This window comes from Tupaia chinensis, unplaced genomic scaffold (assembly GCF_000334495.1).
Source record: "Tupaia chinensis unplaced genomic scaffold, TupChi_1.0 Scaffold148557_1, whole genome shotgun sequence".
NCBI classification, from domain to species: Eukaryota; Metazoa; Chordata; class Mammalia; order Scandentia; family Tupaiidae; genus Tupaia; species Tupaia belangeri.
Window position 1 is genome coordinate 1,955,292 of NW_006208406.1, and position 24,022 is coordinate 1,979,313.

General features: G+C 36.6%; 1 protein-coding gene across 2 annotated transcripts in view; it reads right to left on the reverse strand.

Moving 5' to 3' along the window:
* ITFG1 (integrin alpha FG-GAP repeat containing 1) overlaps positions 1-24,022 on the reverse strand; it is a 286,251-nt gene that overhangs the window by 231,766 nt on the left and 30,463 nt on the right. For both annotated transcript variants that reach the window (XM_006170470.3, XM_014585000.2), the window contains one exon: positions 17,795-17,889. In XM_006170470.3, coding sequence (XP_006170532.2) covers positions 17,795-17,889 — 95 coding nt within the window. The remainder of the gene's footprint in view (positions 1-17,794; positions 17,890-24,022) is intronic.

A 24,022-nucleotide genomic window follows, 5' to 3' on the forward strand; every position in this document is an offset into this window, starting at 1 on the left:
TTCAAGAGAGAGACAGAGAGACAGAGAGTGAGAAATCACCCTACAGGGAGAGATGGCCGTGCCACAAGCCCTTCTCCTCCAGACTCCTCTTAGGATCTTGGGTGCACATGTGTCTAGTGTGAGTTTCAAGCCACTGGATCCAGGACTCAAACCCCGGTTGACTATGTGGGAGTCCAGCAACGTAACCATTATGCCATCTGCTGGTGCCTCTTATACATTTTTTAAAAGAATTTTTTGTTCAATTTTATTTATCATATCATTAATTATTTTGACGAGAGAGAGAGAGAGAGAGAGAGAGAGAGAGAGAGAGAGAGAGAAGCAAAGTAAGAAAGCAAGCCACCAGATCCAGGACTCAAACCATGGTCGGTCATGTAAGAGTCCAGTGCCTTAACTACCACACCACCTGCCGGCCCTCTTATATATTTAACTGTAAGATAGGTGGTCAAAAATTCAACAAACACTATGTGGAAAGAAACAGATAAATCCAGAATGTGTGGCATTCTACAATATAAGTGACCTGTATACTTCAAAAAGTATCAGAAAAAAAAAGCTATAACTAAATTAAGAAATTATAACTATTAAATGCATATTTAAGCTTTGACTAGATCCTAAACAGAGGGGGGAAAAAAAGCTACAAAAGATACTTTTAGAACAACCAAGAAAATGTGACTATGTATTGGTTATTAGATGGCATTATAGAATTACTAGTAATTTTATTAGATTAGATAGTAGTATTTTGGTTGCACAGGAGAACATTCTTATTCTTTGAAGATACATACTCAAGTATGTACAAGTGAATGTCAAGATGCTCACAACTCTCTTTCAAAAAAGTTCAGGAAAAAAAAACTAGATTTAAATCTTTCTCTCTGTAAATACATCCGTACTTCCTGACTTACTTACACATCTATGCAATGAGGCTTACTTAGGTGGTATTCATAGAGGTAATATACAAAGTCCTCTTGAATCTAGAGAATATCGTCACAAGTAAGATTTATGGTTAAGCAGCATTTATTACTGGGGGCTTCTCCAGTCTCTCTGTACTGGAAGATTTAATTTTTTTTTTTTTTAAATACACCCATAGAAGAAAATATAATTCAGCTATGACATACTGAAATAGATCCAAATACTCAGAATGGCATCTAAGACATTAAGTGAAAAAAGGAAGTTAAAAAATGGGAGGTGTAGATGGACCCTCTTTTTTCTAGTAATTACTTTTAAATTGTGAAATAATTCATATAAATAAAACAATTTATCAAAGATATAAAGAATAAAAACCACTCAAAGAACCTCTTCACCTTTAACAAGCAGATCATGCCTCTGCCATTGAAATCCAGTGTCTGTTGAAACTTTTTTCTTTCTCTTCTATGAAGATTACTGTTTATTATTTCTTTATTCTCCTTTATAGCTTAATTCACATACATATATGTATACTATTTATGTTATTTACTTTCACATAGTTTTGAACTTTATCTAAATGCTAACATTCTTATGTAATGTGCTTTTGCTAATGATAGTTTCAGAAATTCACCCATATTAAAATGTATAGGCTTTAGTTCTTTACTGTTTTTCCTTGAGTTTTCAGGGCAGTCTTTATTTTTTTAGAATTATTTTATTTAACCTTATTTATTTATTTTTATTTTTATTTGACCAGAGAGGGACAGAGTGAGCAAGTGAGAGAGGGAAAGCAAAAGTGAGAAAGCAAGCCACCAGGTCCAAAACTCGAACAGTGGTCGGCCATGTGCGAGTCCAGGATCCTTAACCACCAAGGCACCTACTGGTCCTATAGGGTAGTCTTTTCAATTAATAATTTGCTAAATCTCTTAAGTTTAAAATGTTATCTTGTTTTACTTTTTTTTTCTAACTTTGATAGATATAGAATATGTATGTTTACTGATCTTACTGTTTTGTGATAGGCTGGTTCAAATTTTTTGCACATTTTTTTGCTAGCTTCTTTTTCTTGACTAATAGGTGTTGGAACTCAATTCATGGTTAATTATAAATGTTGCATATCTTCAAATATATTGCTTGTTTTTCATTTTAGTATTTTTTATGAATAGAGGTTTTACATGTTGATATAGTCTTTACATCATTACAAAAATAAAATATGAAAGCAAAATCACATATATTTTCTTGTATCCAGAGAATATATGCTCAGAAAACAATCTGGTGAACATAGTCCAAAGCAGTGACTATGCTGACATCTAGGGTTTCAGATAATGTGGAATTTCTTGCTTTCTGGACCATACATAAGTCTATAATTTTGAGTATTTAAAATGAACATGCATTATCTAATTCTTTTTAAAGAATTATTTTATTTAACTTTATTTATTATCATTTTAATATTTTATTAAATATTATTTAAATAGTTTATTTATTGAATATCCTTTATTTATTAAATATTATTTTAATTTTTCAAGAGAGAGAGAGAGAGAGAAAGAGTGAGCTTCCAGGTCTGAGACTCGAACCACAGTTGGCCATGTGGGAGTCCAGTGTTCCCAACCACCATGCCACCTGCCAGACATGTACTAGTTCATTCTTTTTTTTTTTTTTGGAGAGATTTTCACTGTAGGGCGCGTGCGCTCGCCAGACAGACAGAGAGAGACATAGAGACAGAAAGCGAGAAATCACCCCCCAGGGGGGATGGTCACGCTGCAATCCCTTCTCCTCCATTCTCCTCTCGGGATCTTGGGCACGCACGCACACGCGCCCGGCGTGAGTTTTAAGCCACCGGGTCCGGGACACAAACCGCGGTCGACTACGTGGGAGTCCAGCGACATAGCCATTGCGCTAACTGCTGGTTCCCTGCACTAGTTCATTCTTAACCAGGAGAACTTCTAGGGAGTTCATGAGAAAACTTCAGATGTTCATAAGCACAAACTTTTTATTTTTATAGGCATTTTTCTTGTGCAAGGCAATATAGCTTTTCCCCCAGATTCTCAAAGGGATTTGGGACAACAAAAATAAATATTAATACAGCTCTAGGTAATTATGTTAAATCTATAGAAAATTGAAAGTTTAGAGGCAGGAAGGCTCTTGAGTTCCATGCTGTGACTTCAGAGAATCTTGTATTTAAGTTTCATAGGATGTGTAATGGAATGAACAGAATTTAGTCTATGAAGTTGCTTTGAGGATTAAATAAGAGAATATATATAAAGTGCTTAGAATAGGGCCAGGCTCATCTAAGTGCTCAATAAATGGTAGTTGTTACTCTTATCACTTATTTATTGTATTTTAGATAAAGACTAAAAAATAACAAGGCAAATTCAATGCTTTAATAGATTTTTGTGGGAGGATGAGGAAGAGGTGGACTCTGGTACTAATACTAGGTACTTAAATAGAGTTTTACTATTGCTACAAGAGAATAACCTCTCTGTAAAGTTTCTCTCAAAAAGTACTTAGGAATAATCATGTGTATCAGAGAACTTATAGCATACTTGCAATAAAACATTTTCTATTACTTTGTTTCCCTGGTGTCCCATCCTTATCAAAGGACATAATGATAACATCAGAAACAACTGCAGTTTTTAGTAAACAGGTCTCTTCATCTTTGCTGATAAAGATCAACTATTATTTAGAAGAGAATTTGAATCAGTTCAAACTAAATGTATTTAAAAGTGATTCACAAGATAACTCTATGATAGCTTATGGCTTGAGTGGTTTAATTTGTACTTCTAGAAAAATGAACAAAATTCTTGAAAAATGTCTCCATTATTTTCTATAGCTTCTTAGATAAAATTCCCAGGGGCAAAGTTTCTAAGCTTTGTATGTATTTTTGAGAAATCCCCCTTGTGGAATTTTTAAAAGTAAGCCCAAACAGTACGTATGTTTGTCTGAACTTCTGCAAACAAATGGCGATATCATCAAGAGCTAGCTCCCTTTGTTAGGTGTCAAGTCTTTAGTTGGAAAAGGTGTACCAATTAGGGGCGAAAACACTTAAAAATACTGTTGCTGCCACCAGGCTCTATTCTGCTGCCAAATATGTGAGTATTTATTCAACGCATAACCATTAAGGCCCTAACTGGTGCCAGGCATTGTTTTAGGCATCAGAGAAATGACAGTGAATAGAACAATGTCTTTGCCTTCATGGAGTTTATATTCTAGTAGGGGAAGAGATGATAAAAATAATCAGTATATAGTATTTCAGCAAGTGAAAGGACTTTGAAGAAAAACTAAATCAGAGCAAGGGTTAAGGGGGGTACTTAGAGTAGTAATTTTGAACACAGCAGACCTGAGAAATAAGATAACACATGATTAAAGATGTGAAGACAATATATTTGAAGAAATAACTTGAAAGATGTATTATGGATATCTGGTGGGATAATATTCCAGGCCAAAAATATAGGTTCCCGACTCACACCCTAAGACTGACCTTGCCTTGTAGTGTTTAAGGAACAGCTAGGGCCGGCAGGTGGCATCGTGGTTAAGGGCGCTGGACTCCCACATGGCTGACTATGGTTCGAGTACTAGACCGGGCGATTTGCTTTCTCACTTTCCCTCTTTCTTGCTCTGTCCTTCTCTGGTCAAATTAAAATAAATAAATAAAGTTAAATAAAATAATTCTTTATAAAAAAAGAAAGAAAGAAACAGCAAGGAGGCTATGTGACCAGTGCAAGGAATCAAGTGGGGAAACAATAGAATAGAGGTTATGGTGGTCCAAAGTCTGTGGGATTTACTAGGCCATTTTAAAAATGGGTCAGTTTTTTAAATGCAGTGCATAAACTAATGGAATATTCTGGGAAGAGTGACATAACCTGATTTTCTTTTTATTGGAGAGGTTTTTACTATAGGGCATGTGCGCTCACTAGAAAGATAAAGACAGAGAAAAAGAAAGTGAGAAATCACCCCCCTAGGGGGGATGGCCATGCTGCAATCCCTTCTCCTCCATTCTCCTCTCGGAATCTTGGGCACGCATGCATACATGCTCAGTGTAAGTTTAAGCCACCGGGTCCAGGACTCGAACCACAGTCAACTACATGAAAGTTCAGCGACATAGCCATTACACCAACTGCTGGTCCCAACATAACCTGATTTACATTTTTAAAGGATCACAGCAGTTTGTCTGTTTAGAACAGATTGTACGAGTAATTAGTAACAGGAACAATAATTTGGTTGAGAAATAAATGATGGTGTCTTGGACTAGGATGATTAGAGGGAAGGCAATGAAAAGAGACCAGGCTGTGGATATATTTTGAAGGCAGAATGAACAGAATTTCGATGTGATGTTGGGTATGACAGAAAGAAGCAGCAAGGATGATGCCAATGTTTTCCAGGATAACTGAAAGGATGTGGCTGCCATTTAGAGAAATAGGAAGATTATGGTTAGAGGTTTAGGAGGAAAGATTTAGGGTACAGTTTGGGACACATGGTATGAAACGTCTATTGGAATAGACAGGGAAGTGGAGATGGCTAGTAGGTAGTTGGACATGTGACTGTGGAGACTGAAGGAAGGTCCAGCCTGGAGCTATACATATCTGTTATCAGCATGTAAAATAGATTTGTTAGCATTAGATGGTGCTTAAAGTCATGAGTATAAAGTCAAGGGTTTAAAAAAAAAGGGGGGCGGGGAAGATTAGATAGCTCCACTAGATGCACTGAAAATGATACTCAGTGTTAATGTGGGTCTGAAATTTTGTTGAATTTAAAAACATCTAAGACATGAATCAGTGTGTGTAAAAAAATCAAGCTTAAACCAAATTCAGAACGAATAGAACGTTGCTATAAAGACATCATTAAAGTTCATGCTATCCTATTCGTGGTTCAGTCAGGTGATCTCATTTTTCATTGAACCCTTGGTTCCTAGTATAATGCCTGTCAGGGTAGAGGCTCATTAAATAATTACTGAATTTGATGAAAGAATGAAAAATATCTATGATTGAAAGAAAAATTTCAGATTCTGTTCACCTGACCAATAATACAACATTTGTTGCTTTAAATGTCTAATAGGCTCCATCTGCTGTGCACAATGACTAGGAATGCATTCTGAGTGTGAACTTTCAAGATCTAAAAGTAAAATAAATGTGTGACTAAAGGCCATGTAAAGTGATATTGTTCCAGTTTTGTAATAAGTAGACAAATGACCCAATAAAGAAAATGGTAACAGTCCTTGGGGTCAAAGGCTATATATTTTATACCATCTCACCAAAAGACCAGTCTCTAAGTTTCTATTAGGGCTAGATGCCAGAAACATGACAGCTATTTGGCAGGAAGAAGAAAGGGGGTACAGGGATGGTGTTCAGAGAGATTGTTATAATCTATCTGACTTGCCACAGCCAAGATCTTATCTTTGCTTGATATATGTTTGCATCAAAGATACTACATTGCTCATTACTTTGTACAGTGACTCTAGTTAGCCAGAGGTACCCATTTGCTTAAGGCAGGAATTTTTAAGCTTCTTGGTCTTCAGACCTCTTTGCTAATGCTTGGAAATTATGGAGGACTACAAAGCACTTTTGTTTATGTTAGTGATACCTACTGACATTGACCTTACTAAAAATTAAAACTGAGGCATTTTTAAAACACAAGAATACATAAGCACAATGCATGATGTCAGAACAATAAATTTACTACATATTATAAAGTCTCTGGAAAACATTATATCTGTGAGAGAATAAAAGAAGCAAAAATGTCTTATAGTTTTATGAAAATCACTTTGACTTCACTGACCCACTGAAAGTCTTTGAGGTCCAGAGGAATACCCAGACCGTATTTTGTGAACTCTTGGCCCAAGAAAAGATGAGTTGCTATAGCAGGACTGCAAAAACAGTCAATATTTAGCTTTTAGCTTCCAAAAAAGCAGTTTTTGACTCACTAGCAAGAAAAAAGTATATGTTTTCTTGAGAATGAAAAAATGAATAAATTCCCTCAATTTTATTCACATAGTGAAGGCAAAACCGAGGGATCTGAACAAATTTTACTCTAAATGACAGGTAGAAAGAACTCTAATTATCAGTCAGGCTACTTCTGGAGGCAATTAAAAGGCTCAGGTGGCCCAGCTGGTGACACAGTGGTTAAAGCAGCTGGATCTCACATGGCTCATTATGTGATGAGTCCTGGACCTGGTAGCTTGAAAAACATGCCAGGTATGTGGGTGTGCCTGCTCAAAATCCCAACAGGAAGGTGAAAAGGAGAATGGACTACAGAGTGATTATGACCTGAGAGTTGATTTATTGACTTCTCTCTTTCTTTCTCTGATGAGTGCCTGTGTGCCCTGTGGCAAATTTAAAAAAAAAAAATGCTGAGACAAGTAAAATGAGAAGAGATCCAATGGCAGCTTCATTGCCTATTTCTCCCGGTCTCAACCTCCTCAGGGTCCAACATGAAGACAGAACAGCCCCGTGAATATAGGAAGTGATCAAGCTAAAAATGAAAGCAGAACACAGAGGGAATTGAATTCTGCTTCCTACTGAAACTCAGAGAGAATCTTCCTTTTAAAATGATAGGTATCAAGGCCAGACAGTGGCCTAATGGTTAAGGAAGCTGGATTCAATATGAACAACTATACAGTTTGAAATTCAGCCCTGGCAGCTTACAAAACACTCTGGGTGCATGTACATGTGTGCCCCAAACCTAGAAAGATAATCTCCTGCAGTGTGACCATATCTCACTGGGGGATATTTTCTCACTATCTTTCTGTCTCTCTCTGGCAAGTTCATGCACCCTCTGCTAGTTAAAAAAAAGAAGATATATACCTAAAGGGGTTCTCCTCAGTGACACAGAAAAGACAGTATTTGGAGGATCTAGGCTAGTATTTCAAACTTCCTTTGACTCTCATTTCTAGAAGGGACTAAAAATCCACTGTGGTAAACATGAAAGGTGGCCATGTTGAGGACCAATGGATCTTCGAAGAGATGATTACAGTACAAGGCAAATGAATTACACAATACAGAACAGGTGATAGTCCATGTCAAAGGATAATGGAATCCATAAGAATAGGGAGATTCAAGGCAGAAATCAAGTCAGCTATTAGGCCCTGACTAAGCCAGGAGAAGAGATGAGGTCTCCAGCTGCCAACTTCAGCAGCAAATGCCAGCAAACTACACAGTTCAGGGAGAAAAATGTAGTGACACAGGACCTCAGGCAGATTCCTTAAGGACATATAAACCTACCCTAAGGCTCACCCAGTTGCTGTTTTTGCTAGGAGACTACAGAATGGAGAAATAAAAACAAAATATATAACCAGACAATATTAAATTATAAAACTAAAGATTGAGATAATCTTAATTGACAAGTTTAAATTTCTTATTCCCACACACCATGCACTGAGCCTTCTATAAATATTAGAGAAGAAAAGGCTACATTTCCTGTGTACAGATATGTTGTAGATTGTTAAAAGTTTTTTTTTTTTTTTTTTTTTTTTGAGAGGTTTTTGCTATAGGGCCTGTGTGCTCACCAGAAAGACAGAGAGAGACAGAAAGCGAGAAATCACCTCCCAGGGGGGATGGCCATGCTGCAATCCCTTCTCCTCCATTCTCCTCTCAGGATTTTGGGCATGCATGTACATGTGCCCAGTATGTTTTCAGCTGCAGGATCTGGAACTCAAACCATGGTTGACTACACGGGAGTCCAGCAACAGAACCATTTCATCATCTGCTGGTCCGTATAAGTAAATTTTTAAGATGAAAAAAACATTCTAACAGAAAAATGGGCAAAGTATATGAACAGACAATTCCAAGAAAAAGAATCGTAAAATGGCTAATACACGAAAAGGTGATTCACATTAATAATGTAACTCAAGAAGTGAAAATCAAAACAAGAATTTCTGGGACCAGCAGATATAAAAGTTACATCACTGGACTCCCATAGAGTTGACTGTGGTTCAAGTCCTGGACCCAGCAGCTTAAAACTCACGCTAGGCATGTGTCCATGCACGCCCAAGATCCCAAAAGGAGGATGGAGAAGTGATTGCAGTGCGGCCATCCACCCTGTGGGGTGATTTCTCACTTTCTGTCTCTCTATGACTCTGGCAAGCACAGGCACCCTATAGCAAAAATCTCTCTCTCTAAAAAAAAAAAACAAAAACTTTTTTTAAAAAAAGATTTTTTTATGTTTGAAACTAACAAGAATGTAAACATTTAAAACACCAATGTTATATATATATTTTCTGTCTGACTGAAATAACTCATATTTACAAATAAACATTTCAAAAAAACAAAGGACAGAAAATTCAAAAATGAATACTTATATAAATTTTTGTGAGAATATAAATTGGTACTGTTTCTAAAGTGAAACTACAATATTTGTTAGAATTAAAAAATAAAATTTTAATTGTTTATTCTAGTATATTTATTATCCTCTTTAGGATACTCCAGATATTCTATAATAAAAGATTTATGGAAAAAAACAAATACATACAACCTAAAAGTGCTACACATAGTTAATATTCCTATACTTACATAAGAACATAGAAATATTTGTATAAAAATGTTAGTAAAATACTGCTGTGAACTAAAAAGATAAATATATAAATGTTCACCAAGATATGAATATTATTATATCTATATAATGGATTATCATGAATTTATTTAATAAAAACTAGGTCAATCTCTGAGTTGATATGCAAATACATCTAAATTAAGACAGAACCATGGGACCACCAGATGTCATAACGGTTACGTTGCTAGACTCCCTTGTAGTCAATCATAGTTTGAGTCCCAGACTCGGAGGCTTCAAACTCAAGTCGGGCGTGTGTGCATGCATGCCCAAGATCCCAAAAGGAGAATGGAGGAGAAGGGATTACGGTGTGGTCATCCCCCTGGGGGTGATTTCTTACTTTCCATTTCTCTATCTCTCTGGCGAGCACATGTGCCCTAACAAAAATCTCTCTTTAAAAAGACAGAATCACAATTACATATGCACTTAATCCTAGCTGTATATAAAAGGAGGCCAGCTCTGGTCATAGGTGCTAGATGCTGCTACTTGGCATGCTGAGTTCACATGGGAGTCCTGGGTTTAATTTCTAGTCCACCCTAAAAAGCTGGGCATGTGTATGTGTGTGTCCATGTCTGTGTCTGTGTAGATCATTGCAGGAAAACAAAACTAAAAATAGTGGTTTGTTGCTCCTTTATACACTTTTGAACTGTTTTAATTTCATATCATAATCATGTTATTTTAAAATAATCCAAAAGCAAATACAGTTACAGAGTGCATAGTTTCCTGTTCTTAGCATTGTAGGAGCTCAACATTTTCCATGGCCTCAACAATGCAGAATACGCCCAACATTTTCTGAAGATCTAGGACCAAGTTGAAGACATGGTGGTCTGTATGTTTACACAACTTATTACCTCAAAAATGTTTTTTTTTTTTTGGAGAGGTTTTTGCTATAGGGCACGTGTGCTTGCCAGACAGGCAGAGACGAGAGACAGAAAAAGAGAAATCATCCACCAGGGGGGATGGCCACGTCACAATCCCTTCTTCTCCATTCTCCTCTCGGGACCTCGGGCACGCACGCACATGCGCCCGGCATGAGTTTTAAGCCACCGGGTCCGGGACGTGAACCATGGTTGACTATGTGGGAGTCCAGCGACATAGCCATCATGCTAACTACTGGTACACCTCAAAAACACTTTTACTTAAAATTGAATCCATTCAACTCAAGAGTATAAAGAGAGATTAGTGATTCATCTGTCTTTAGACCTTCATCTGCTAATATCTTCTTTCTCAACTTGACCTGTGATACTGATTCTATTTTGGGATAGCACCTATATGTATGTATGTACATATGTATTCTTACATTTTTGCCATAGGGCCCAGGCACTTGCCAGAGAGAGAGGCAAAATGTGAAATCAGCCCTGAGAGGGGATGGCCACGCTGCAATCCCTTCTCTTCTAGGGATTTTGGGCATGCATGCATGTGGGCATGGCATGTTTTTCAAGCCACAGGGTCCAGAACTTGAACTACAGAGTTGGCCATGTGGGATCCAGTGTCTTAACCACATATTACCTGTAAGCCCCTGACCTGGATATATATATTCTTTTAATTGCAGAAAGCATGGGTGTTCACCAGAGAGAGAGAAAGAGAGAGAGGTAGAGAGAAAAAGCACTCAATGCGGGTAAGGTCATGCAGCAATCCCTTCTCCATCCTGCTGAGATTTGGGGCACACATGCACACACCTGGTGTTTTGCAAGCTGCTAGGGCGAAGAGGAGAAGCCCAGTTAGCCATGTGGGATCTGGCTTCCTTAACAACTCAGCCTTGGAGTTGGCCTAGGATCTGGACTTTTTTTTTCTTTTCAACTTATTTTATTTCTTCTGAGATGGGGGTGAGGTGTGATGGGATAGGAAAAACAAAAGAGAAAGGCACACTCAGCAAGACCTCATAGTGTTGCAATCCCCTCTCCCAATCTGCTTGATTTGTTTCCAGTGGACCTGGGATCAGAACCAAAATCTTCCACGTGACTTCAGCACTACAGAACAGAGCCCTATCAACTGGCCTCACTGTGACTGGGACTTTTGTTTTATGAAAGTAGATGTCTATTTCTTCAGTTTTGAAATAAATTGAACAGATGATAAGACAGATTTTCTTTAATCAGAATAAAGGAATATAATAGAGTCTCTTTCAGGCAATTAATGGCCATTTCTGCTGTGCTTGGAGGGCCAAAGGATTAAAAGCCAGACTTTATTTTCTTAAAATGGATTACTGAAGTGAATGAGATGATCATAATAATATGATCAGATTAGTATACAGAATGATCTTGAAGACTTTATAAAGCTGTAGCAGGCATGAGTCAGTTGCCACTGGTTGGATACAAATCCTTTTGTTGATAGAATAACAGAACTTCAAAACAAAACAGATAATTTAGAAAGTGGCAACAGTCCATACGGGAACACAGCAATCCATAAAAGAAAACACAGAAATGGTAACTCACATATGAAAAAAATCTGTTTCAATAATAACCTGAGACATGCATATGAAAAGCATAACAAAATACCATTTTCAACGCATCAAATAGGTAATTAAAAATATTAATTGTTGACAAAGGTGGGAGAAAGAAGCACTCTCATAAACCTTTCTGTAGGGCAACATGGCAGTGCTTCATCTCCATAAAAATGCTTACACTTGTTTAAATATTTATTTCATTTTCAGGAGTCTTATAAATGATATCCACAAAATAAGGCACCAGAGCACTATATATAGTAAGCAAAGACAAAAACAAAAACTGGAACGACTATTTACAAAAGGATTAGTTAGCTAAATTATACTATAAACATACAGTAGATGAGTCATTAAAAGCCACATTGTTTGGGTAATTATTTTTTTTTAAATTAATGTCTCCCCCCAAAAAATTAATGTCTCCCATAAAATGGCCAGCTTATATTACAAATTTCTTCTAGAGCTTATTTGGGGAAGCTTACTATGCCATATGGCACAATAAACATATTATGGGCAGTGAGAACTGTCTTACCAATTTTTTCAATTCAGTGAATTCCTGCAAAATTGTTTCAATGCGGTTAATGCCTGCGGTATAGGACCCTATATTCCCAAGAACAGCAGAACTCCTCCTACTGCCTCCCCTATTATAACACAGCATAACTGTAACTAATACGCATATATTTCAATCAGTCACATATCATAGCTAGACTTGTTGGCTTTTCCCAGTAAACCAAATACTCTTTGATGGCTGAAGGCATTTCTTGTCATTTTTGCATCTCATAGTGAGATGAATAGTAGGGGGCTTTGCATGGAGTAAATTCTCAATAAACGTTTACTGAAATGATTTTGAAGGCAGAGATGAAGTGTTGAATAACATAATTCTAATAATTAGAATTTTAATACTTCTTTATATATTTTAAGTTAGCTTCCAAAAGATCACTCATCAAAGAGAATTTTTTTACGTTTTATATAATATTGTTTAGCTCAAAATTACAAATGGTTCAGATTTGTTTTAACACAAATTTTATAAGGTAGATTGGCTGATTGTGTAAGAACACCCAAGAATTCTTTAAAAATTACTTAAATGTGAAATTGACATTAATTTAAAGTCTTATGCTACTGACCTAACAGTTATTAAGTTTTAAAACCTCATAAGACAGATGTTTCCTAAAAAAGGAATCATTGTAAAAAAGATGGTTATAAGTGTGTGTGTATATTTGTGTGTGTGTGTGTGTATAACCTTAATGAAATAATAGAAAATGAGCCTATAAATACAGATTTCCTTATCTTGAAAAACAAAACTTTAACTATGGCAGTGTATTCAAACTTTATTATTGTAGCATGATTCAGCATACCAGACAGATTAGCCACATTAAAAATAACTCTTGTTCCCTAAAAATCTCACTTCTCTTTCCAACCTAAACACATGATCAAGAACCTAAAAATCTGGAATCATAAAAAACTTATGGATACCTAGATTAAATTTGTGGTTTTGTTTGTTTTAAATCAGTAAAACCCATAGTATATTTGGATACTAAAATTTTCTTAACTTTGCGAACTGTATTTTAATAATGAAAATGCTCTACTAAAACTTATAATCAATAGAGAATTAATAAGAGGCGTATATTATACAACATTATTTGCTACTCAAATAAAATATAGGTGTTTAATCATGAAATACTTTTAAAAGAAACTCATAGGACTTTTAGCAGCCACCTGCTTGCTTTATACATTTGTAATTCGTACACTGCATAAAAACATCATTGAAAAATGGTATGATAAGTGTTTGAAAACTAGTGAAAAATTGGGGGAAGTGAGGGGAGAAATTTAAATATTCATCTTGACTATATCAATTGTACTTCAGGTAATGAGACAATGATGGGAACTGTTTTTTAGAAAATTCCAATTAATAATACAAGGAAAAGAGTGATAGATGTGCCACAATTTTGCAACTCTTATTGAAATAACAGACTTGACAATGATCATCATAGTTGTTAAAATCATTAGAGAGCATTATAATGAATGGTCCTTGCCAAGGAAAAGCAAAGCTACTGATCAATTAACATTATAAAAAGAGAAAAAAAACTTAAATCATGTTTTTCCTAATGAGTTGAAATACACAGCAAGACCTAGGAAATACACTCTACAACCGCTACCTCCCCTAAAAAGGAAGTCTGATTCTAATCAAGACTACAGATCTGACTACTGTGTTAGAGTAAATATAAAAACTGAGCAACACATTAACCAATGGAGATATAATCAGGAAAATCCAGCCTGAGAAATTCTACAACATAAATAATGTCTTCTCTGTGTCTATATAGACCTTGCTTAGTTCCTAATTTGATTTTAAAAAAATTAGAAAAATACTGGGCATTTTGAATAATGACTAGATGTTGATGATATTAAGAAATTATTGTTAAATTATTTTAAGTTTCAAAATAGTCATCTAGTGATTACAAAAAGAAAGTATCACTTTAGAGATATGGACTGAAGTATCTAGAAATGAAATTAAATATTTAATATTTGTTAAAATTATCGGCGTAGGAAAGACTTCCAGATGGGTATACAGATGAAAGAAGCTGGTCATGTGATAACTGTTGAAGCTAGGTGAGGATCACAGTACATACATTATACTATTCTGTCTACTTTCTTAATTTGCTCATTGTGTAAGAACACTCAAGAATTCTTTAAAAATTTTCTATAACATAAATGAATAAATAAATAATTAAATAAATAATTCTTTTTTTTTTTTTTTTTTTTAAAGGGAGCCAGCAGGTGGTATGGTGTGGTGATTAAGGCACTGGACACTCCCACATGGCCGACCATGGTTCAAGTCCCAGGCCTGGTGGCTTGCTTTCTCACTTTCCCTCTATTTCTTTCTGTGGTGAAATTAAAAATAAATGAATGAATAAATAAAAAGTTAAATAACTAATTTAAAAAATTCCTATAACAAAGTTTTAAAAAGTCTTTGGATTTTTTTGTACATAAGCTAAATATTTTACTTGTCATTAGATTTATAGCATTAATTAGTCAGAAATTTTTAAATAAAAAGGGAAACATCAGGGATTTCGACAACCGAAGACCCTATACCCAGACTTCACCCTTCTGCTTTTCCGCCAGGAGGGTGATTGGCTGATAAGCCAATCAGCAGCTGTCTATCTTTGAGTTCCGAGTAGCCCCATTTAGGGATTTTGACTACCGAAGACCCTCTACCCAGACTTCACCCTCTTGCTCCCCAGTCTAGTCAGGAGTAAGGATAAGCCAATCAGCAGCTATCTATATTTGAGTTCTGAGTGGCCCCATTTAGGGATTTTGATCACCGAAGACCCTCTGTCCAGACTTCACCCTCCTGCTGCACAGTCGACCCAGGAGTTAGGAAAAAATGTATAATACATCAGATGACCAGAAACCATTGCAGAGGTACAGAAATATGAGAAGCCAAGAAAATATCTTTCTTCTAATGGCAAAGAAGAACTCCTCTTCCTCACAGAGAATACAAGGGAACTCATGAAAATGTCAGATAAAGAATTAAAAATATTAATAGTGACAAAGCTAACAGAGATGCAAGAGAATAGAAAAAAAGAACTCCAGAAGATGCAAGAGAAAAGAGATACCAAGTTTCAGGATGTGAGGAAGTTCTTGCATGATCTGAAAGAGGAGATACATATCATAAAAAAGAATCAAATGGAATTGCTACAGATCAAGGCTGTAATGCAGGAAATCAAAACTTCCTTGAAAAATATCAAAACCAGATTAGATCAGGCAGAAGATCCAATCTTAGATGTAGAAGACAGAACCTCTGACCTAGAAAAATTCACTAAAAAGACAGAGAACCCCCCCCATATGAGAATAACATACAAGTAATGCTAGATTAAATTAAATGTCCAAACATCCAGATTATTGGTATCCTAGAAGGTGAAGAAACTAGTGAGGTTATTGATAATCTATCCCATGAAATCCTGGAAAATTTTCCAAATCTAGAGAGGCACTCAAATATCCAGACCCAAGAACTACAAAGGACCCCACGTAGAACTGACCCAAGAAGATCTTCCCCAAGGCACATCACAGACAGAGACAAGACACTAAAATTGGCAAGAGAAAAATGTCAAGTTATCAAATGATATTCCATAAGGCTAACATCGGACCTCTCAATTGGAAACAATGTAAGCAAGGAAAGAATGGGAAAATATATTCAAAGTGTTGAGTGAAAAACAATTTCAACCAAGAATACTCTACCCAGCAAGATTATCTTTCATCTGGGAAAAAAAGACAAAAACATTCTCAGGTAAACAAAACGTGAAAGAATTTACCAACACCAGATCAGCTCTCCAAGAAGTGTTGAAGGGAGTGCCAGGAAAACTAAAGTCCAACACATAGAAATAAGAGTACAAGAAACTAGGACCAGCAGTTGGTGTAATGGCTGTGTCTCTGGACTCTCATGTAGTCAACTGCAGTTTGAGTCCTGGATCTAGTAGCTTAAACTCATGCCAGGCATGTGTGTGTGCGTGCCCAAGATCCTGAGAGGAGAATGGAAGAGAAGGGACTGCGGTGTGGCCATCCCCCCCTCGGGAGGTGATTTCTCCCTTTCTGTTTCTCTGTTTCTGTTTTTCTGGTGAGTACATGCATCCTATAGCAAATAAAAACCTCTCCAAGAAAAAAAGGAAAAAAAAAAAAAAAAAAAGAGAACAAAAAAAAGAGACTAGCTAGCCTAATAGTAGGGACAAGTCCAGGGTTGAATGTTAACTTCCAGAGTTTAAATGGAAAGATCAGACCACAGTAACCCTGCAAATTCAATAGAAGAGCGATTAATTACATGAGTCTTAACTAGTGAAGTAGAATTTTTTACTTTAGACTAAAATATTACTGATTTTCTCTGATGCTTTAATTTCCATTATTTAAGAATTTTTGTCTTCTCTCAAACAGTTGGTAGTACATCTACCTACTGTTTGAACTGAATCCTAACCTTTTTCCTAGCTATAAGTTGTAAACAAATTTCTCTTAACATTTTTTTTATTTTGATCTATTAAAACTAAAAATTTTTTTGAAATGAAAAAATGTATTAAAAAATACCTTTTATTACCTATTTAAGGACTGCAGTAAACTATAAAGCCCCAGTGAGGTGCTACTTTATAGAATGTTCACTTCACTCACTGAGGTTTATGCCTAAAGTCAGACATGAGTTCATAAATATGTATATATCAGCTGTGCTTGCTATTCAAAGTCTTTAAGATCTTTAGTGAATCAATAAAACGTGAAAAAAAAAAAAGGAATGGAAAACAACTGTATATACCAGAGACAGTGTGGGAGGAGGAGGAGAAGTGTAGAAAGTGAGAGGTAGGGGATCAAGGAGGGGGAAATAAAAGGGGGGAACATTAGGATACATATGTCTAAATTATCATTAATTCATAAAAAGTGAAGAAATAAATTTCTGAGGTGGTTAACAAGCAACAAAACCAACAAAACTGAAGATTTACTATATTTACTACTTTTCTTTTTAAAAAATGTTTATTTCTTCCATGAGAGAGAGAGACAGAAGAAGAAAGTGAAAACAAGGAAGGAGGTTGACAGAGGGAGAAAGCACCTCCAACAGGGTGTTAAGGCTGTGATTCACTCAACCTCAGCCGGTCCTGAATCCAGCATGGACAGCCCTGTTTAGTTAGAGAGGTCTTCAGATGCAAACCAAGAACCTTCCCACATAGATCAGCCCCACAGAGTGCCTCACTTCCTGCTGCACCAGCTTCCTGCTTCCAAATTATACTCTGTACTTTTTTCCATGCTTCTAACATCATTAACTTTCTTACAAACTTTTCATTATTTAGTTTTAACATTCAGTTCATTAGCAAATAAATAGTAAGTAAAGAGTAAATAAAAATCTCACAATTCTTTTGTAGTTCAAAACAAATTCTTTTACATTTATGTGCAACTTACCCGCTGTAAAATCTTTAGTCAAATCAATAAATGCGTGGGAATGTGGAATTCGCATTTTCTCTCTAGTGTTCAATGCAGGATGCCAGGACAGATTCCTAAAAAATAAAATAGAAATGATTTTCTTGAAGTAAACATGAAATAATCATTGCTTTAAAAGAGAAAAATCTCTGAACACAAAACATTTTAAAATTCACTTATTTCTATTGACATATATTTCACACACCATAAAAGTCATTCTTTTTTTTTTTTGGAGAGGTTTTTGCTATAGGGTGTATGTGCTCGCCAGACAGACAGAGACAAAGAGATAGAAAGCGAGAAATCACCCCCCGGGGGGGATGGCCACGCCGCAATCCCTTCTCCTCCGTTCTCCTCTTGGGATCTTGGGCATGCACGCACATGCGCCCCGTGCCGAGTTTTAAGCCACCAGATCCGGGACGCGAACCACAGTCGACTACATGGGAGCCCAATGACATAGCCATTACGCTAGGATGTTCACAGTGTGTAACTAGCACCACTTTTGAACTCCAACACATTTTCATCACCCCAAAAAGGAACTCTATACCAGTCACTCTTAATTTCCCCTCTGGGTAGCCCTTGGCAAAAAATTAATCTGTTTTCTGTCTCTACACATTTTCTTATTCTGGTCATTTCATATAAAAGGAATCATTTACCATGAAGCCTGTTGTGTCTGGTTTCCTTTACTTAGCTAATGCTTTCAAGTTTATCCCAGTTTAAACATGTTATCAATACTTCAATCCATTTTTTTTAAAGGTTTTTGCCATAGGATTAATATTTTTGCCAAAGAGAAAGAGAGAGACAGAGACAAAAAGAGGGAAAGTGAGAAATCATGCCCCAGGGTAGATGGCCATGCTGCAATCCCTTCTCTGTCATTCTCCGTTTAGAATTCTGGGCACACATGCACATGTGCCCAATGTAATTTTCAAGTCATCAGATCCAGGACTCGGACCACAATCAGTCATGTGGGAATCTAGTTCCTTAACCCATTCTTCTGTTTGTGGGCATTATGTTTGTTTCCACTTTTTGGATGCTATGAACATTCATACACAAGGTTTTTTTTTTGTTTGTTTTGTTTTTTTAATTTGCTCTAAGGCACATGCACACATGCACTTACTGGGGAGTTGGAGGGAGAGAGAGATATCACCCCCCACAGCAGGAGGGATGGCTATGCCACAGTCTCTTTTCCTTCATCCTCCTCTGGGGCACAAGTGCACATGCACCGGGTGTCATCTAAGGAGTCTGGGGCTCAAAATGTAGTCAGTCACTCGGGATACAGCCACCATCCCAACCAGCATGCCAACAGGTGGCACACAAGTGGTTTTTTTCAGCTTATTTATTACTTCCAGCAACGAGACAGAGAGAGAAAGTGCACACTCAACAAGATCTGGATGCCACAATCCATTCCTAGCCTCAGCGAGCCCCTGATGATATGTACTGGGTATGCACAATGTACTCAGAGAAGACTCTGGAGGGAAACTCAGAACCTTCTCATGTGGTTCACCCTTGTGAAGGTGTTGCATTGTACCACTTCAACACCACCTGACCCCCGACATACACATTTTTATGTGAATATGTGTGTTCAATTCTTTGGGTTTATTCCTAGAAATAGACTTTTTGGGTCAAAGTTAATTATATGTTTAACTATTTGAGAAACTGTCAAATTGTTTTCCAAAGTGGATTTACCAGTTTAACATTTCCATTAGCAATGTAGGAGTCGTCCAATATTTCCATACCTGTGTCAGCACTTATTATTGTCCATTTGTTTTATTATAGCCATTAAGATATAATGCAGTATCTCACTGTGGTTTGATTTGTATTTTCCTGATGGCTAAGGATGTTGAATATCAGCCTTTTTCCATCTTATTTGAAGAACTGTCTACTCAAAGGCTTTGCTCATTTAAAAATTATTTTATTTATTGTCTTATTGGTGAGTTGTAAATGTTCTTTGTAAATTCTGGATGTTACACCTTTATCTGTTATGATTTGACAATATTTTCTCCCAGTCTGTGGGATGCATTTTCACTTTTTTCATAGCAGTTTTGAAACTTAAGTTTTTAACTGTGATGAGATCCAATTAATCCATTTCTCTTTTTGTTGCTTGTTCTTAAAGTACATAACTAAGGTTACTTTGGCTAATGCAAAGTCATAGATTTACCTGCTTTTTTCCTAAGAGTTTTATTGTGTTAGCCATTATATTTGTATATTTGATTCTTTTGAACAATAAGAAAACAAACAAGTTAATATCATAGATGATTTTCTTAATCCAGCGCCTTAGACCACTCGGCCATGCTACCCTTCATAGATGATTTTCTATGACTATGAAGAATGGTGATTATTTTAAAGTATTATTTCCAAGGTTCTGAATCATAAGAGTAAATTTACATCTCTGCCTCATGCCACATGCAAAAAAAAAACCCCCCAAAAAACAAAAAAACCCAAACACCTCAAAGTGGATCGAAGAGCTAATAAAATCATAATCTTTTTTTTAAAGTTTATTTTCTTCTTTCTTTTACAGGGAGTGGAATACCTCCCACCTTCCAGCTACCCAGGAGAAGCGGAGCATCTGCAAATGTACCTAGCTTGTTCAGACTGACCTGGGAACCAAACGCTAAGCCTTCCTATATGGCTCCAGTACTGAGCGGCAGGACCTACCCCACTGCAGTTAGGCCATTAAACTACAAAACTTTTTAGAAAATATAGGAGTAAATCTTCATGACCTTGGATATGGCGATTGATTTTTTTCTTAGTTTCTTTATCTTATTCAAGATAGAGAGTGTCTATGCTCACAGGCAACAGGGGTGAGAGGAAGCAGCATTAATAGCATTTTGTCACACTTAATTCCCTTCCCTGAGGCAATTAGGATCTTGAGTACCTGTGCACGTGCTAGTGTGTTCCAGGTAAATGAGATCTAAAACATGGTTAGTCATGTGGTTTCTAGCATTGCAGGTCAGCATGCTATTGCCTGCTGGACTAATGATGGATTCTGAGATATAACACCAAAAGAATAAGCAGCAAAAGAATAAACAAGATGAACTGGACCAATCACAACTAAAAATATTTGTGCATCAAAACTATTATTGATTAAGTAAAAGCATATCCTACACAAAAGGAAGATATTTGCCAACCATATCCTTGATAAGAGTCTAGTATCTACAATAGAAGAATTTTCTTTCTTTCTTTTTCGTTTTTTTTTGAGAAATTTTTGCTATTAGGTCATGTGTGCTCCTCAGAGAGACAGGAACAGACAGAGAGACAGAAAATGAGAAATCACTCCCCAGGAGGGATGGCCATGCTCAGTCCATTTTCCTCCATCTTCCTCTCGGGATTTTGGGTACATATACACATGGACCTGATGTGAGTGTCAAGCTGCCCAGTCCAGGACTTGAACTGTGGTTGACCATGTGAGAGTTCATTGCTTAATCATTATGCTACCTGCTGGTCCCCATTAGAAGAACATTTACAACAATGACAAACGGAAATAAAAAAATGGTCAGAGGACTAAATATTTCTCCAAAGATGTATAAATGGCAATCGGACATATCAAAATATGCTTGACAATGAGTCATTAGGAAATGAAAATTAAGAAGACAATGAGAAACCATCTTATAACCATCAGGGTGGCAATCATCAAAAAACAGAAAATAACAAATGTTGAATTAGATATGGAAAAAAAATAGAAACTCTCAAACATTGCTGGTGAGAATGTAAAATGGTACACCTGTGTGGAAAATAGTCCAACAATTAAACATACAATTACTGAATGACTTTGTGTTTCTACATCTAGGTATATATCCAAAAGAATTAAAAATATACAGGCAAACAAATATTTGTACACCAATGCTCTTAGCAGTGCTATTCACAATAGCCAAAGGGAGGAAATAACTCAAATGTCTTCCAACAGATAAACAGACCAAGTGTCATATATCCATAAAATGGAATATTATTTAGCCATAAAATGGACTGAATTACTGATACATGATACAGTATGGTAAACCTTAAAAACATAATGGTATGGACAAGAAGGGAGACACATAACATGAGGTTACATACTATATCATCCCACATAAATTGATCATAATTGCTAAATTCACAGACAGAAAGCAAATCAGTGGCTGCTAATGTACTAAATGACACAGAATTGTATATTGTATAACTTGTACATGTAGAGGTTCTATGACAAGCACAAAGGTTAGTTATATGTTATGTGACTATTAACTCTTAAAAAAACCAAGACCAGAAACCAGCAGATGGCATAATGGCATAACGGTTATGTCGCTGAACTCCCATATAGTTTACCGGAGTTTGAATCCCAGACCCCGGGACTGTTGCAGCTTACAACAAACACTGGGGACATGTGCATGCAAGCATGCCCAAAATCTTGAGTGAAGAGTAGAGGAGAAGGAATTGTAGCATGGCCATTCCTGGGGGGTACGGGGGTGGGGTAGGGTGGGATGATTTCTCGCATTCTGTATCTCTGTCTCTCCAATGAGCACATGTGCCCTATAGAAAAGTCTCTCTTAAAACAAAACAAAAAACAAAAAATCAAGAGCACAAAGTTCCATGTATCCCTCACCCAGTCTCCCCTATGTTAACATCTAATATAACAATAGCACAATTACCAAAAACAGAAGGTAACATTGGTAGACTATTATCAAATGAAGAAGAGAAAGCTTAAATAAAAGCATTCCCCTACAATTTTTCATAAGCTGAGAACACTCCAATGACAAAAGCATTCCTGTCTCTCAAGATCCTATTCAAATTAGTTTTCTCTCTCTCTCTTCTCTTACTCTTTTCCCATTATACTTTTCTCTACTAAAAGCACTTTGGATTATAAAAAAAGGTACTAGAGGAACTTTTTCTTTGACACTGTAAAGCTTCTCCAGAAACTCTGACTCACAGATATTTGTATCTACAATGCCTAACCAGGGCCTGGCTCCTAATGAAATGGTCTGCATTGGCTGGATGGAATCATAACCTCAGGTAGCATTTTTTAGTCTGCTCTACATCAATTTAGAATTTTTCCACAGTACTATGTTCTAGTCCAATATGGAACTATGGATATGTCATTTCCTAAGGACAATTTAAGGCTATTTAAATCCAACTTAATTGTCAACACTGTATTCAATTGACTGAATAATCAACAATGTTTATTTGTGATTTTGGTTTGGATGTTTTTGAAAGACAGAGATATACAATGGACTAATTTGTTCTTGGAAAGTGGAATCTGGAGGAAAAAATCTATGTATTCATCAGTAGAAAATCTTTTCTACACTAAGTGTCTGTGGTCTACAAATAGCAACCTCTTTCTAATAACTTTCTTCCACACCCATTTTTGGCACAAACTGGATCTGAGCACAAATTAACCTAAATAAGACAGTAAAATAAAAACCAAGCAATATTCGTACAAACTAATTCTATTAATTCAGCCAAAATCCCATAGTAATGACCCAATAATAAGTAAACATTAAAATAAACTGAGAAATTACAGTTGTAAGGTAATTAATTACAAGCAGTTTGTTTAAATATTCTTCTTTCATACTAAGCAAGGTTAGAAATCTTTACAATCACTTCAATTAAGCCTAATTTAGTAATGGTCAAGCCATTTCATTTTAAGATAGGCCATTTAGGGCTGGCCTAGTGGTTGAGGAAGCTAGATCACAGATGGTCAACTGTGCAGTTCAAAATCTTAGCCCCAAAGGTTTGAAAAAACACACTGGGGGGGAGGGGGAACCAGCAGTTAGCATAATGGCTATGTCGCTGGACTCCCATGTAGTCGACCGTGGTTCGCATCCTGGACCTGGTGGCTTAAAACTCACACGCACGCGTGTGCGTGCGTGCCCAAGATCCCAAGAGGAGAATGGAGGAGAAGGGATTGCGGCGTGACCATCCCTCCTGGGAGGTGATTTCTCGCTTTCTGTCTCTATGTCTCTCTCTGTCTGTCTGGTGAGCGCACGTGCCCTATAGCAAAAACCTCTCCAAAAAAAGAAAAGAAAAAGAAAAACACACTGGGTACATGCGGGTATGTATGTGTACCCAAAGTCCCAACAGAATGAAGAAATGGAGAAGGGACTGTGATGTGACTATGCCTCATTGGGGCACAGTGCTTTCTCCCTCCTTCTCTGTTTCTGTCTCTCCCTTCTGAGCTCATGTGCCCTAAAAAAAGAGCCATTTATTCATCAATATTGTAATTCCTAAGTATTAACATATTTT